At 34.9% G+C, this 15,335-nt stretch overlaps 1 protein-coding gene across 5 annotated transcripts in view; it reads right to left on the reverse strand.

Annotated features, from left to right (window-relative positions):
- Positions 1 to 15,335, reverse strand: part of VPS13B (vacuolar protein sorting 13 homolog B) — a 431,489-nt gene that overhangs the window by 211,492 nt on the left and 204,662 nt on the right. For all 5 annotated transcript variants that reach the window (XM_074554422.1, XM_074554431.1, XM_074554441.1 and 2 more), the window contains exon 22: positions 3,177 to 3,304. In XM_074554422.1, coding sequence (XP_074410523.1) covers positions 3,177 to 3,304 — 128 coding nt within the window. The remainder of the gene's footprint in view (positions 1 to 3,176; positions 3,305 to 15,335) is intronic.

Below are 15,335 nucleotides of genomic sequence, written 5' to 3' on the forward strand. Positions count from 1 at the left end.
TCATAATTGCCAAAAAACTGCTGAGAGCTGTAACTGCTAAATTTCAAGTCACAGAATCTCTTCCTGATCTCTGGATAACAACACAATTCAAAGAACAGGAACACTTATCAAATCTGTCCTCCCCTTTCTTGCCTTTCATTGTTTCACTTTGTCAAAAATTTTTACAAGTTATACGCATTAAAGAAAATAAAATTTTCAGTAATTTCAGGAAAAGGATTAATTTTTTTCAAATAAATTCAAGGATATTTAAAGACATGTGACATACCTAAGTTTTATATGTAACAATTACATTATTATGTAGTTGGCACTTGTTGCAACATTACTCATTAATTAATTTATTTTTAATACAGATCCTTCATTGTTCTCAATGGAATTCAGCATTAACAGCCAATTAAAAATAATTGTGTTTATACTGCTTCACAATTTTAGCAACTATTAGTATGAAGAACATGTGAAAAATGAGTATTACCTTCCTACACACAGTAACTGCCAAAAAGACTTCAAGGCATATAAAATCCTACAACAACTAAATAATAAACCAACTTTTTATAATTAAATATGCAAGTCTTTTCACTTAAATACCACTACTCCAATGCACAAAACCTTCATGCAATATTCTATCAGAAGCAAGCCAGGGCTAGGGCTAAGCAAGTACCAGCTTTGGATCCAAAATAAACTTTCCAGTTACTTTGGTTCAAAACACATTTACTTACTCTAACTTCCACTAAAAGAATAATCCTTTGATGATTTTAAGTTATGAAGTTCAGTTTTATCTGACGACAACTACAGACTTTTCTGTTCTAAAATCATGTAACTAAAAGCTCCAGGAACATGAAAATTAGCTTTAGAAAAAAAGCCACAGAGTCTAAATGCTCCAGCATTTAACCAGACAAATTATTCTAGAAATTTCCCTTTTTCATGCCAAATAATAATACAGAAAATCTGTAAAAACTTATCACTTAAATATAATTATACATGTTTAATAAAATGAACATTATGTATAATAAAATAAATATACCTGAATTGCAATACAGAGTCATGATACTCACTTTCTTACCCTTTATATATTGCCTTGCATAAATTTCCCATTTGGGCAGGTATTGAAAGAAACAAGCTATATATATGGCATTTGTGCTGAAAACCATAATAAATTAGACATAGGGACTACTAATAGTAATAAAAAGAACAGCAAACATGTCTATAAATCCTTCATATTTCACAAGAAATAACTATTGCATATTTGTGTGGAAGCACGTTCTCGAACTTTCCTGCAGTGCTGCCTTGGAGTCTGTTGAAATGTTTCCCTGATAACATGTAATAAACTCCTGGGAAGGTACTGGCAAATACCTTACAAAGTACAGTTACAGAATAAGGATGAAACAAAGGGTGTAAGCTACTGTATGAATTCAAAGGGCTGTTTAATTTCAACATAGATAAAATCAAAAAATATCATTTCATAGTCGTAATGCTGAAAATAGAAACGATGACTTTCTCTTTACAGAAACCTGTACAAAGCAAGTAAATCTAGAACCTCAAGCACCAGAAAAAGTACCCAATACAAAAAATCCTCTGCCAGTATGAGCCCTATTCTGTATGTTAGCTAAGAGAAATAAGGTATTTAGGAATTACTCTCTGAGACAACCCCTGCCTATCACTGCCATCAGTCTTCATCTCCACAGAAAGAAACAATACCTTATTTTCCTATCTAGTAACACACAAACTTTATGGTTGGTGCTTTACTCATTCCTCCAAACAAATTCAATTTGCTGGTTGCTCACAAAAACATGTGCCATGAAAAATGTGGGAGCAGAGTATTGCAGTCCTGATTCAGCTTTCCCCTTTTATAAAGGACCCAGCTCTGCCTCTTTGCCATTATTATATTATTACTTTTATTATGAGTCAAACTGTAAGCTGCATTTACATAGAGTCTCACTGTGCTAAGTACCAGCCAGACACATAACAAAAATACACTGCTTCCTTCAAATAGATAACAAATTCTCTCTCTTATGTACACATTTTAATTTACAGTGGTGATAACATTAGAAAGAAAGGAAAACAAGCAAAATACTCATAAAATAATGATTAAAGAGAAAGCTGAAAATGAAATAGATTTAATGGAAAACATCTCAACTTCACTGTGTTCTGCAATCAGGTGACAAGTCTCAAGTTCTTGCTCAGGCAAAACCTGAACTTTTAAACTTTATAAAACTGTGAATTTTAAGTACTTCTTACATGAAAAAGGAGTGACACAGACACATATTCTGGGATAAGTCTGCGTATTATCAAATATGCTGCTTGATAGGAGGAAGGAACAAGTATTTAACAATTACTTTCTGTAATAATGACAAAAAAACTTGCCAAAAGTTGTAATTAAGACTTTTCTTTGGCAGGTCTTTTTTTTGTGACATTTTAAATTAAAAAAAAAAAAAGAGTAGCTACTGTATCTTGAAAGTACTGATCTCATAAAATGAATGTATAGTTCAAGAGGCACAGGTCATAATTATTCCACACTAGAATAATTTCTCAATAAGCACTTGATAAGTACTGGGAACAATTCAGTCATAATTCTAGCACTTCTAAGCCATCTAATATTTGTTCCTGCAATCTCAACATTGGAGTCCTAATATGGCATCTATAATTCTACACAAAAACTGTGCTTTTACTGATCAGCTGCTACAATCTAGGGCAGTATAAACCAAAATTATTCAATCCCAGCTGCTATCTCCTTGTCCTTCATGGAAAAGCAGGCAAGTAAGCTGCTGAGACTTCACTGTGTAACAACAGCAATTGTATCATACATTTCAGGAAAATATTTATCTTACACACTTTCCTGAAATAGTTTTAGAAAAAAAGCATTCTGCAAATCTAACTGCAGTGTTTATGATGCAGAAAAGTGTGACAAGCAATTTTTATTAATATAATTTTTGAAGGATCTTTCCCTTTAAATACAAAACAGCATTTCAAAACCTAATATTTTAAAACCAAAGCATTCTTTGCTTAATTTACCCAAAATCTTACTTTATTTTTCATTCTCTCAGACTTTGAAACTACTGAAATAAGATAATAAAACTTGGGAGCTCCTTTAAAACCTCTCTAATAAAAAGCACTAGGATGCATAAAAAGTATCATAAAGTCTGGAAACACAAAGGGGTTTTTTCACTTCCTTTTCATCTTACCTGAAGTGTAAGGCACTTAACTGCATTCCACACTATTCCAATAAATTCTTTCATCCTTTCCTCAGGACTTCTGCAGTTTTCAGATGAGTTCAGCACAGTTTTCACAGGGAGTGACAAAGGACGAGATTCTAATGCAAACAAAAAAACTCAGTTACAAAAAGAAATCCAAGTAAATAATATACTTACTGATAGCAAAGAAAAACAACTACTGTACATTCAGAAAGTCTTTCTCTCACTGTGTATATCTCACTAGGCACAGAACAATTATGCTCTCTAGGCACATAATAATAATGTGTCTGTATTAGATTTAAACTTGTCAATACAACAGCACCAGTAAAGCCTTGTGAGAAATACAACACAAGAAAATTAAATGTTCCAACTTCTTCAATATGAACTGCTAGGAAAATATTATGAAAAATGTTTGACTTAAACAAATTAAAACAGTTTTCAAAGTGTGATAACGTATTTGATGATGCAATTGAAATTCAAGAGGTTTTCACATACATTGCTGCCGGTGTCATCTAAAGGTATCACCTTTCTAAAATTGTAAGAAATGACAGACCACATTAAACAACAGCCTTTAATTCATTTTCTTTGAAAAAACCCCTTTAAAAAATTGAGTATGCATCAAAAAAAGGTATAGAAATTAAACGATTATCTTACTTTGTCAAATTTTAAGGCAATAAAGTATGAAATATTTCTGCAAAATTCATTGTTTTCTAATAAAACGAGACATTTCCTTAAACTGCTATTTAAAAACATGAACATGAGAAGATTTTAGAAATGTTAAATTAAATATAAGCACATTAGAACTTCAAAACCGGACTGTGAGTGGTGCATAGTTCCTTCTGACATGCTTTACAGAATATCCACCTCACTGTGTATTGGGATACCCATAGAACAACTGGCAGCTTATTTGACATTTCTAGTGTTGGCCTACATGTTGTTGAGGTGATTAAACTGCAGAAATAAATTACAAAGACTTCATGACTTAAATTTAAACTAAATTGAAATCAGTGTGTGACAATTTATGTCTACTAATTTTACAGTTAGGAGAAATCTGTGGCATGAAAATCACAGAAGAATTCTTAAAACAAAATTATGTTATCAATTGATCTAAGGAAAGCAAAAATACCTGGTCCTTGATATCCTTGATATGCATCACTGGTTCTTCAGTAATGCAATGAAACACGGGAAGATTTAAAACTGAAACATCTAAGTGGTGAATTTTTGCCAAGAGAATGCAATGTTAATATCACTGGATGAATTAATCTGTGACATTTTCCCCATCAAAGCTAGAGTTCACTAACATTATCAGAAAAAAATCCCTCAACAAATAGCATTTTTAATCATCTTAAAGAGAAATGGTCACTTCATTGAACGGATGGAGAATCCAAAGATTCAGAAAGAGAGGTGGTCGAAAGAATGAAAGAAGATTTTTATGGCTGCAGGATAATTAGTCCCCTCAGAGATTCCTGGCTCCAATTATGGATATGTTAGAAGGATATGGAATGAAAACAGGATTGTGAGAGTGTAAAAAGCACGACATTTCAGGACTGTTTGTTGTCAGCTGTTCCGGAGAGACAAACATGTAAATTGTCCATCTGGAGAAGCAGCATGCAATAGCTGTTTTATAACTCCTCACATGGACAGCTTCATGCCATGAAGATGCCCTCCATCCCCATTACTAATGGATTAAGTTAAAACTAAGAGATTAATTAGTCAAGGAAGAGCTGTTCTCCTTTAACTTATTGCCCCAGCTCAATTCACACCATCTTCTGTGCAGTTCTCTGTGCAGTCAGGCCCTACACTACACATACACTACAAAGTAAGAATCAGGAACACCTGAGTACCAAGAAATATTAAAGCAGGAGCCATTGAAGCACAGAACTCTGGAACATAAGTGTGGCTAAGGGTGAGAACAGCACACAAACCACTGTAAGACTCCAGGAATTTCACAGATAGGATGCTTCAGGTCAGGATGAGTAGGTAAACACTATGTAAACCTACATATTCTACAATGCATTCAGCAGGGACTGTCAACATCCTACATCACTTCACAAGTGCATTCCTCATGAGTGGGATTTAAAGCTAGGTTTCGTTCCCATCTCCCATATTTTATTTGTAGGAAAACAAATAAAAACTGCTAATTCTCTCTCAATTAGCAGACAACAATCTGTGAATTTAAAATAAGATTAGCAGATTGAAGTACCTCCTGTTTTTCTTCATTTATGTGTCATTAAAATCTGCAAAATTCCAGGAATATCCATGATAAAACCAGCTTTGCTATAATCCCTCAAGTTCAACCAAGAGATAAAAAAACCCAAAAGTCTCAAAACCCAACAGAAAGATAAGGAACCATTCAACCATAAACCATGGAAAATAGAACAGGAATAAAAAGTATATTGGGGTAGAAAGAAGAAACAAGAAAAGAAGTAACTCCTGAAGAGAAAATAAGACAGTATTACTGTTTTTTTTCCTGCACTGTAAATCCCAGAATTTTGCCTGAAAGGATGCAGGGAAAGAAGTGTAGAATTCCCTGTCAGGCAAGGAGATCAGGAGATGATATTTGCTAAGACACTGTCAGGTGTGGCTACCATGTGTGTTTGGCCAATCTTCTAGAGTAGACATGTAAACTGGATCAGCCTCATCTGTTCTCAGTATTAAGGTAATTACTAAATTACTAAAATAATTATGCCACTTAGCTACTACTGAACTGAAAACCCTGAAACCTTTCCTGACAATGTAATCAGTCTTGTGTTCAACCCAGGTGTCAGCAATAGCTAGACAGAAAATATGATTTGTATGAAACACTTCCAAATTGATGAGGGGACAAAAAAAACTCCAACAAAGTGGGGACTGCTTTAGGTTATATCAGTTGAATAAGAAAAACCCAAAAAAACGGTGCACAGGAACATAAAATGCTCTTATTCTTATCTTTTAGTCCCTTACTGTTTAATTGGTGCTTTTGCACACATACACCACATCAATGACACATAAGGCACCACACTTACCAATTTCAGAACACACCGGTAATGAACAGACTTTAAAAAAAAAACGGACTCATCAAAGGAGTATTTTTTGTAACTCATTTAACAATTTCTGGTTAAAGTACAGAGGGAATTCCAAGTTCTGCAAAATTAATCATTAAAGTACTCACTTTGCAGGAGATGCCACCAAGCAAGACTCTTAGGTATAAATTCCAGTTAAAAGTGTCTTTTTTATTTAGACAAATGTCTCCTTCTTTGTGCTTTTTTAGCCTACTAGGAATGAGTGTTTTCAGAACTTTGATCCAGAAAATACATAAGTTTTAAAAATAAAAAGAACTTTTGTGTAAATAATACTACTCTGTGCTATTAATATTCAGTGACTTAAGAAATAGAAAAGGGAAAGGAGAATTTCTGAGGTATGATTTGTAACAAATGGACATTTCTTCAAATAATTCAATGCAGAAAAAAACAGCGACTTGCACTACTGGGCTGAAGAATATTGATAATCTGTAGGCACTGATGGACTCATGCTTTCCTCTTTCCTTACAGCTAGCAATTAAACTAAAGGGAAATACCTTATTCCTGATTTCTGTGCGGCACAAACCTACCAGGTCTCAATCTCTCTGCCACAACTCCTTTTGGACTCCTTTTCCTGTCCAACTGTGCCTTAGATCCCTCATGCATGAAGAAGGCAGCAGCTTCTTTTTGGCTGGAAAAGGTCATCCTGCTGCAGGCAAATCCACAATTTCCCTGATGCCCAAAAGCTCAGAGCACTCCTCCTTCAGGACAGGCCCACAGCCAGCCAGGCAGGACCCTCCTCTCTGTTCTTGGAATCCTGGATGCTGAGAATTTTAAACTTTCTATGCTTAGAAAGGCACAGACCCACAAGAGAACACTGCAATTGACCTGAGGCTGTGGAGAAGGCTTTAAAAATTGATTAATAGCACTGGGACTATGGGTCTGTAGTTGGTTAGAAGAGTGTAATATAACAGGGTGGAAAACTTAGAGTTTGGGGTTTTAGAATATAGAAATAAATATGAAACACGATGGAGGTTTTAGGGTGGAGGCAAGTTGTTCTTTTTTACCTTCTTCCTTCTTCTTCATAGGTTTGGGTGATGTTTTGTAATTGGACAGAAAAGTCTGCATTGCAGGCTTTGAGGGATTAGTTATTGGGTTAAAAGGGAAAAAAATCTAGGTGTCCTTTACTTAATTGGATAGTTTAAAAGACCTTGTAAAGAGAGATGATTAGCCATTTTGTGCCTTGCTAATGAAAAGGTGCAGAACTCATGGCTGTGAGGCTGCTTCACTGACAAGAAATAATAAACACCTGAGTCCAAACATGAACTACCATCTCAAGTGCCTTCAATCTCGACCTCGAGAACCCACACACACTCACATCTCATGGTCCTACTCAGAATGTGTCTGTGCCATGAGCTCACCAGGCTGAGCAAGCTTTCCTTCCATCACATCACCTGCCATAAGCTGAGGAAAATGCTGTTACAGACTGAGCACAGTTACCAAGAGCCGTGGCAGCAAAACACATTGAAAGAAAAAAGCAACCAGAGGAAAATGTTCTCCTACCACATCGCTCTTGTTTCTAGGGAGATTTTTCCTCTACCAAAATTGGAAGTGGTCTGCATGGAGTCAGAGCACTCATTGGGATTTCTTTTAACAGGTATTCGGTTTCATGAGTTAGATATGTCTTTCCATGAAAAAATAAACTCAAAAATACAAAGGTGTTTGCATCAAATACAACACCCTAAGGAACTGATCAAGGGTTCTAAAGGATTAGAAATAAGATCAAAATGCCGTGGAGGAGAAAATTCAAACATTAAACAACCCCCAAAAAATCAAAATGGCCTACACACACATACACACACACACATTTATTTATTTATTTTAATTAAACAGAAGATTGTTTTCTGTATATATTAAAAAATCCCCCTAATTACCCCCTAATTAAACCCCAAACAGCCATCACCTTTTAAAACCTGCAATTTTCTGTAAATCAGCAGGTTTTTGTTTTGTGTATAATAGTACATAGAAGTAAAAATTCAATGAAACTTATTACATAAAAGCTTGTTTGTCCATAGGTTTGCCTTCCAATTTCTCTCACAAGTCTCTATATTTTCATACTTGCAACACAACAGAACTAAGCATATGTGGTTCTAAAGATATTTGAAGGCATTACAAATCATCTAATCTTTTCTATAAATATGTATGACAGCCAAAGAAATTCTGTTCCCAATATAATACACATCTATTAAACAATTCTGTTCTGTGATTTAATATTAAATGATTTTACAAATACAAGGAACTGCAAAAGTACAAAGGAATTCTTTTTAAAATACTTTCTGTCTTAATGCACCATTTTTCCCACCATTCAATTTCAAAGTTAATCAAAGCAGCAGCTCACTGAAACCATGCAGAGAAGCTCAAATCTGCATTTATCAATGTTTTCTGAACCATCAGTGCCCTTCAAAAGTCTTTCACTGATATTCACATTTTATTGTGAGGTGTCGTAAGACAAATTATTCCCCACACTCCCTTTCCTGGATGAATGATACTTGAATTGTTCATTTTCTAAGAATAGACTATGTTAATTACTTTTTGAAATTTACACTCTCCATCAAAATGTTTGAGAATGAAAGCAGTACTTAAATGACAACAGGAAGTCCTTTTAAGCTTATTAAAGTATGCAATATATTTGCCAGCATACTGAATAGTCTTTGCATAAATAATTTCTTTGCTAGCTTTTGAGCACTTTTGCATTCCACTTTATTAACAGTGCAGATAATACATTACTTTTATCAAGATAATAAATGAGCAACACAGTCCCTGACAGCTCATGAGAGTAAGTTCCTTATTTTCAGGGAAATGGCAGCAGAGAGGTGTAGTGACTAAATTTGTGTGCTCACCCAATGACTTAACAGCAGACTAAGTGTTAAAACACAGAGGCTTTTAACATATGTCAATAAACAAAGACAAATGTGATATTAATGTTGTGCAACAAGAAAGGATCTTTCTGTGTGAAAGTGTATGTTGGCTAGGGAATGCCTATGGTCAGCATTTTCTCCCACCAAATTCCTAATGATTGCCGCACTACTTCTGGCAAAAAATACCTATTTAGTTCTGGGAACAAAAATAAAAAAGGACTCACACTTTTGTACAAATCAAAACCAGCCATTCAGAGGCCAAACTGAGCTACTAGATTAGCAATTACAAAAATGTGATGTTTGTGTGTTCATATCTGCAGTCCATGCCTGAATTTATCTTAGTATCGCTTTCCATTCCAAATACAATTTATACCATGAAGTAAGAATTTCAGCTTTTGGATCTGCAGTAAGTTCTGATAAATGTGGAATTCAGTATTCTGCCTTTTAAAAAATACATATAAAGTTCCTTAATTCTTTAAATATAACCTGAAAATAGATAACAAAACATTTGTTCTCTCTCAACATTGAATTTCTTCATACAGAAAGAATGTTTGATATACTACATTGGCTTTGAGTTACTAATGTTTCTGAAATTCACATAGTGAACTGAAGAAATCATGCCACCATAACAAAAATGTTAAACATTTCACTAGCTGACAAAACTCAGAAAAATTCTTTTTGATAGATATTTGACTGTCTAGACACTTAAAACTTTCTATAAATCACCTGTTTCTGGACACCTTCCTTTTAAATAATCCAAGAACTAAAGCACATTTATAAAAATCTAAGTATTTTCAGGCACCCTAGGTAAATGTGCATCAGATTTAAATTCCTGATTTTTTTATTCCTTCAAGTATTTTACTTAATTTATTTAGCATCTATTTAATTTCATTCATCTTCCCAAATTAATCATCAGGCATACATTTCATAGCAGGCATGAATAAACGATAACCATTCAGTTCATTGAGCAGAAATAGTGACCTACTAAATCAAATACTTCAGATAATCCATTGATTTCTCACCAGCCAGACCTCTCTCAGATTTGCCAGGTTTTTGCATTCCAACAACTCATTTTAGCAGGAATCTAACTATGCATTCTAGTCAGACTTTAAGAAAAACAAAAATCAGTAACTGCATCCAGTTTTGTTACGTACAGCTCCTACTCTGCTACACTGAAACTTTTTGGTAGAAACTTAATTGATTTAAAATAAAACTTCAAATATAAATATCACTTTATCTGGCATCACCTGGTCTAAATAAAATAGAGATGTGTTTAAATTTAAAGCCTTGTCCTTTCTTCAGTTTTATGTAGAAGTATTTAAGAGTGGTTCAGAAATATCTCATGTATACTTTGAAAGAATTTTAAGAGTTCCTTCTGTAAAGCTTTCAAAATTCAATTACTAACACTTCCGATAAACCCCAAGAAATTCCAGTTATAGTAAATATCTAACAAGCAATGCAAGTTTTATTATATCTACACTATCAAATGTTAAAAAGTGATTGAAAGAAAAGATGGGAATCTTTCTTTGCCTAGTTTCCTATGGAAAGAAGGCTTATGCAAGCCTATATTCCCTGCATGCGCGTTCAATTAATTTGCTTATCTTGTAACTTCGTAGGCACTTGCTGGTCAAATTCAAAAGGGTAACTGTTTCAAAGGTACTACATTTCTACAAGTTCTGGAAAAATAAGTAAGCATGGTAAACCAGGAAGGAATTGATAAAAGGAATTGGTAAAATCCTTATTAGAATTCAGGTGATTTGTACAGAACAGAAAACATAAAGTCTATCTCAGACAAGAGTTCTCAATTTTCTATTTATTACACCATCCTCCATCTACTTGAAATAAAAATAGTAAACTAGGTGCAACAGCATTTATAAAGCTTACAAGCTAATTATTTCTCTTCAAGAACATAATTCCAAAGATCAAAATACCAGTGTTTCAAAACAGAAGAGATTTTTCCAAAATGCAATGCTTTTATGTCCTTTATTTCTCTCCATATGCACATACTCCTACACAACACACCTACACTTCCTGCAGAATGAAACAAGGCTGGATTCTCTTTTCACCTTTGAACTTGGAACTGATACTGAATTTGTAGTGAAACTAAAAGACCAGTTTGCCATGTGAAGTGCAGACTTGGTTTATGAAAAATGTTACCCCAAACCCACCAGTGCTTAATTCTCTTTTGCAAATGCTCTTCCAATCTGTCCACCAGACAGGTGAAAAGCTGGTGCTAGACACAGCAATGAAAAACATCTGCCTGCTTTTGCAGGCCTGATGTACACTCATGACAGGGTTGAAATGCAGTGACCACCTGTACCATGAGCAAATAACTCACTGCTGCTTAATAGGGATCAGTAAAACTTTTTTTACAAGTCTATGTTCAGTCATGGGACAAGGCATTCGGTTATCAGCTGCTTTCCTAGCAGGTTATGGAGCTTACTCCAACCAGAAAGTTCATGTCTTCTTAAAGATATATTAAATTTCACTCAATTTATCTACCTATTCTCTGACTATAAGAAAAGACAACTTTCAGGATTCTGAGTGACAAAAAATTAATAAACTTTAATTAATAACCTTTTCAGCCTCTCTAAAGTAGCTTCTTCCATTAAAGTCCCTCTTCATACTAAGAGCATGTATGAAGCTACTTTCCCAGTGTTACTGAAAAATTAGATGCCATAGTCACTAGATTACACCTCATAAGACAGTGTTACATTTGTGTCTGTGAGATCAGGGTTACTTCCAAACTGATAAATGTCAGACAGTGTCAGATCTAGTGAAATTATATTTCACTGCCATGGCTAAAAAAAAAGACCTCACCAGAAGGCAGTAAAAAATCTAAACCACAAAGCCCCACACCCAATTTCATCTTTGGTCATGGAAAATGCTGTATTTTCCAAACACAGTGAAAATAATTATAATAATTTTATAAATATGAAAGAAAATTACAGATTATTTTAGTAATGAACAAGCACACATCTTGAATGTGAAAACAGACATTTGGGCTTAAATCATTACTCAATAGTGCGCCCAAGACAGCTTTCAAAGATTGTCCTATTCATCTACTGCAGTCCATACTATCTTCCTGCAGAAGTATGTTACATATATTAAAGAATTACACACAAATTCAGCATTTTGTCTCTATCCAGACATGAGAACTCTGCCTCTGTGCACTGCTACAGGTCTGTGAATCACTGAACAAACATGGAACTGCTGAATTGCTGAGAATGGGAGAAGTGGGTGGACAGAAAAACAGACATAACCTTTTTTTCAATAGTCTTTATCCCCTTCCTTGTTCACAGCCACATCATATCAGATTTAAATCACATAGTCTATTATCTTACTCTGGTTGTGAAGCCTCTGTGGTTAAGGAGATTTATAATTATCTACAATTTGGGACTTCAGAACAGAAATCCTGGATTTTCAGAGACAGATACCATACAGGTAACAGTTTTGCTCTTTTCCCCTGCTTCATTTTTGGCAAGGTGTCAGTAGCCATTAACTAATAAACTGATCTCAATGTTTGAAATAATTTTACAGCTGTGATTACAAACTGCATTGATTTACTACATAGGGTTGGTTCCTAACAGTTCTCAAGGGAGTGACTGCTGAGATCATGCTAGATTTGAAAAGAATTAATTCAAAATCACCCCCTGAACAGCATGATTTTAAGATAGAATCTCTTTCAATGTGCAAAGACCATGCATATGTGCATATTATCAATATAAGGTCTCAGTTTTCTCAAAACTTAGAACATGTCTATCTATAGCCTTGATGATTAATAAATATGAGGTATAGGAGGCTCACTGCCTCTTTACCTGAAATGTTTTTGTAGAATTGGTAACATTGGATGTCCTAGATCAATAATCAGTGTGGCATAATGAAATAATGAAAGAAACCTCAGACAGAAAGCAGGTGAAAGTAAAAGAGAGGAAATAAAGTAAAATATGGTGGAAGCGAGAGACCTAGAAAAATTAGAAAGAATCATCATCACAGGCACTCCATATTTTTAGTTTAATGAATTATGGTCACTCACTCATCATCTTCCAACACAATAAACTGCTGTAAAGAAACAAATTTTCAAAGAAAGAATGCACTGAAACTTCTCTGAGAATGAGATTTCACCTTTCAAATTTGCATCCATCCATCCTTTTCTAACCTCTGTAACTGGGGACTTTGCAATCAGAGACCTTTTATTTTGGTGACACAAAATATGTGTTAACTTCTACTGTCCCCTGAATTTTCCACTACAAAGCCAATTTTGACAAACCTGGCATGAGAAAACTCTAAAGGAAAAGACTCCAACATCACATGAAATTTCAGGAGACTGAAATTGCATGGCACTGCAGCACGACATGACTCTTTTTAAATAAGGGAAATCTGTGTGGCCCACTGAAGCAGAGAGCATCTCTTCAATTAATTTTGTTACTATAGAAGGCATTTGCTCTTTGACATTAATTTTATATTTTTACTCACACTTTTTGCATATAAATATCAACTATTTCAACTATATTCTACCCACCATTTTTTCTCCAGAGTATAACAAATACATAAACATTTTAAAACACAAGTGTGCTGGTTTAGGCGGGGGCAGAGTTAATTTTCTTCACAGTGGATAGTACAGGGCTGTGTTTTGAATTTGTGCTGAACACAGACAGGGTTGATAACATAGAGATGTTTTTGCCATTGCTGAGCAGGGCTTACACAGAGCCAAGGCCTTTTCTGCTTCTCCTACTGCCACTCTGGGGAGGAAGTTGGGGGTGCATGGGAGGTTGGGAGGAGACAGAGCCAGGACAGGTGACCCAAACTGAGCAAAAGGATATTCCAGACCATGTGACATCATGCTCACTAAGTAAAGTTGGGAGAAGCAGGAAGAGGGGACATGTGGAGTGATGGAGTTCCCCTTCCCAGATAACTGTTACACCTGAGGGGGCCCTGCTCTCCTGGAGATGGCTGAACACCACCCTGCCCATGGGAAACACTGAATTAATTCCTTGTTTTGCTTTGCCTGTGTGCATGACTCTTGGTTTTCTTATTAAATTCTCTTTATCTCAACCCATGAGTTTTCCAGTTTTTACCCTTCCAAGTCTCTCCACTGTCCTATTACTGGGCAAGTGAGTGAGTGGCTGCTTTGCTGGCTGGGGCCACACCATGACAACAGGCTGTCCTTCAACCCAGTGGTGTCAGGCACACTGCCTCTTAAAAATAAAGCCAGTAGACCATCTGATATGTATATGTAGCTTCACTTGAAAAAAAAAATTGTATTTTTTAACAAACTTTTAACAGTTGAAAATAAATGAAACCAAGTTCAATAGTCTCTCCCTTAGAAGAGAGCCTTTAATTACAAAAAAAGAAAATTCTTAGTCAGTGTTATCTCTTGAGAGAATTGGCACCGTTACCTCTCATTTCATAGTATTGAACTTCATGCTGCAAAATTGTTTATAGAGAAGCCAAATATCTACTTGATTTCAAAAAATCCTCAACATCTAGGCTAAACTTATTGGATAAACTGAATGACTAAAGTAAGTGCAGATAACAAAACAAATCTACTAGTGAACTATCCATTTTTTGCAGCAATGTGTAACTAAAAACACATCTTGGTATTGACTTCGAACTAAAAAGCTGGAAGAAGCTGAGAGGCACAAAAACCCCACTTTTGCTTTTATGACTTTTTTTATACTTTATAATTTCATTATTTCTCACACACACAACTCCCCCCCCAAAAGCAAAACTGGCATCCATGGCATTTCTGGATTTTGAACAATAATGTTTTCATTTAGTAGAATATTCTGGTGTGATCAGAAAAGATAACACTCAAAGTGAAGACTAACTGAAGAACTAAAACAGAACTGCTACTGTGCTGAGCAGGTACCAGACTGGGACACCAGTTTTCAAAATCCAAATACAAAGCTATTTCTGTGAACTACATGCCTACTTTATAAACTGGCTAAATAAATTAAGAAAAAGTAATCTAGAATCTATTCATGGAAATAGCTGGGTTTGAATGTCAAATATTCAAAATAATGAAAGTTTTTCTAGTGAAATAGACCTTCGTGCTTTGCAGGCACAGGTAGAACTAATATCAAGAAGAAACAAATCCTACCATTTATGATGCTGATAAAGCAGAACAGATGACACATACAGTTAAAAGAAGAAAATACTTGGTACAGCCATTTCATCACAGGCAAAAATAAAGGAAATTAATAAATGAATTGTAAAAATAAATGGATAAA

This window comes from Zonotrichia albicollis, chromosome 1 (assembly GCF_047830755.1).
Source record: "Zonotrichia albicollis isolate bZonAlb1 chromosome 1, bZonAlb1.hap1, whole genome shotgun sequence".
NCBI classification, from domain to species: Eukaryota; Metazoa; Chordata; class Aves; order Passeriformes; family Passerellidae; genus Zonotrichia; species Zonotrichia albicollis.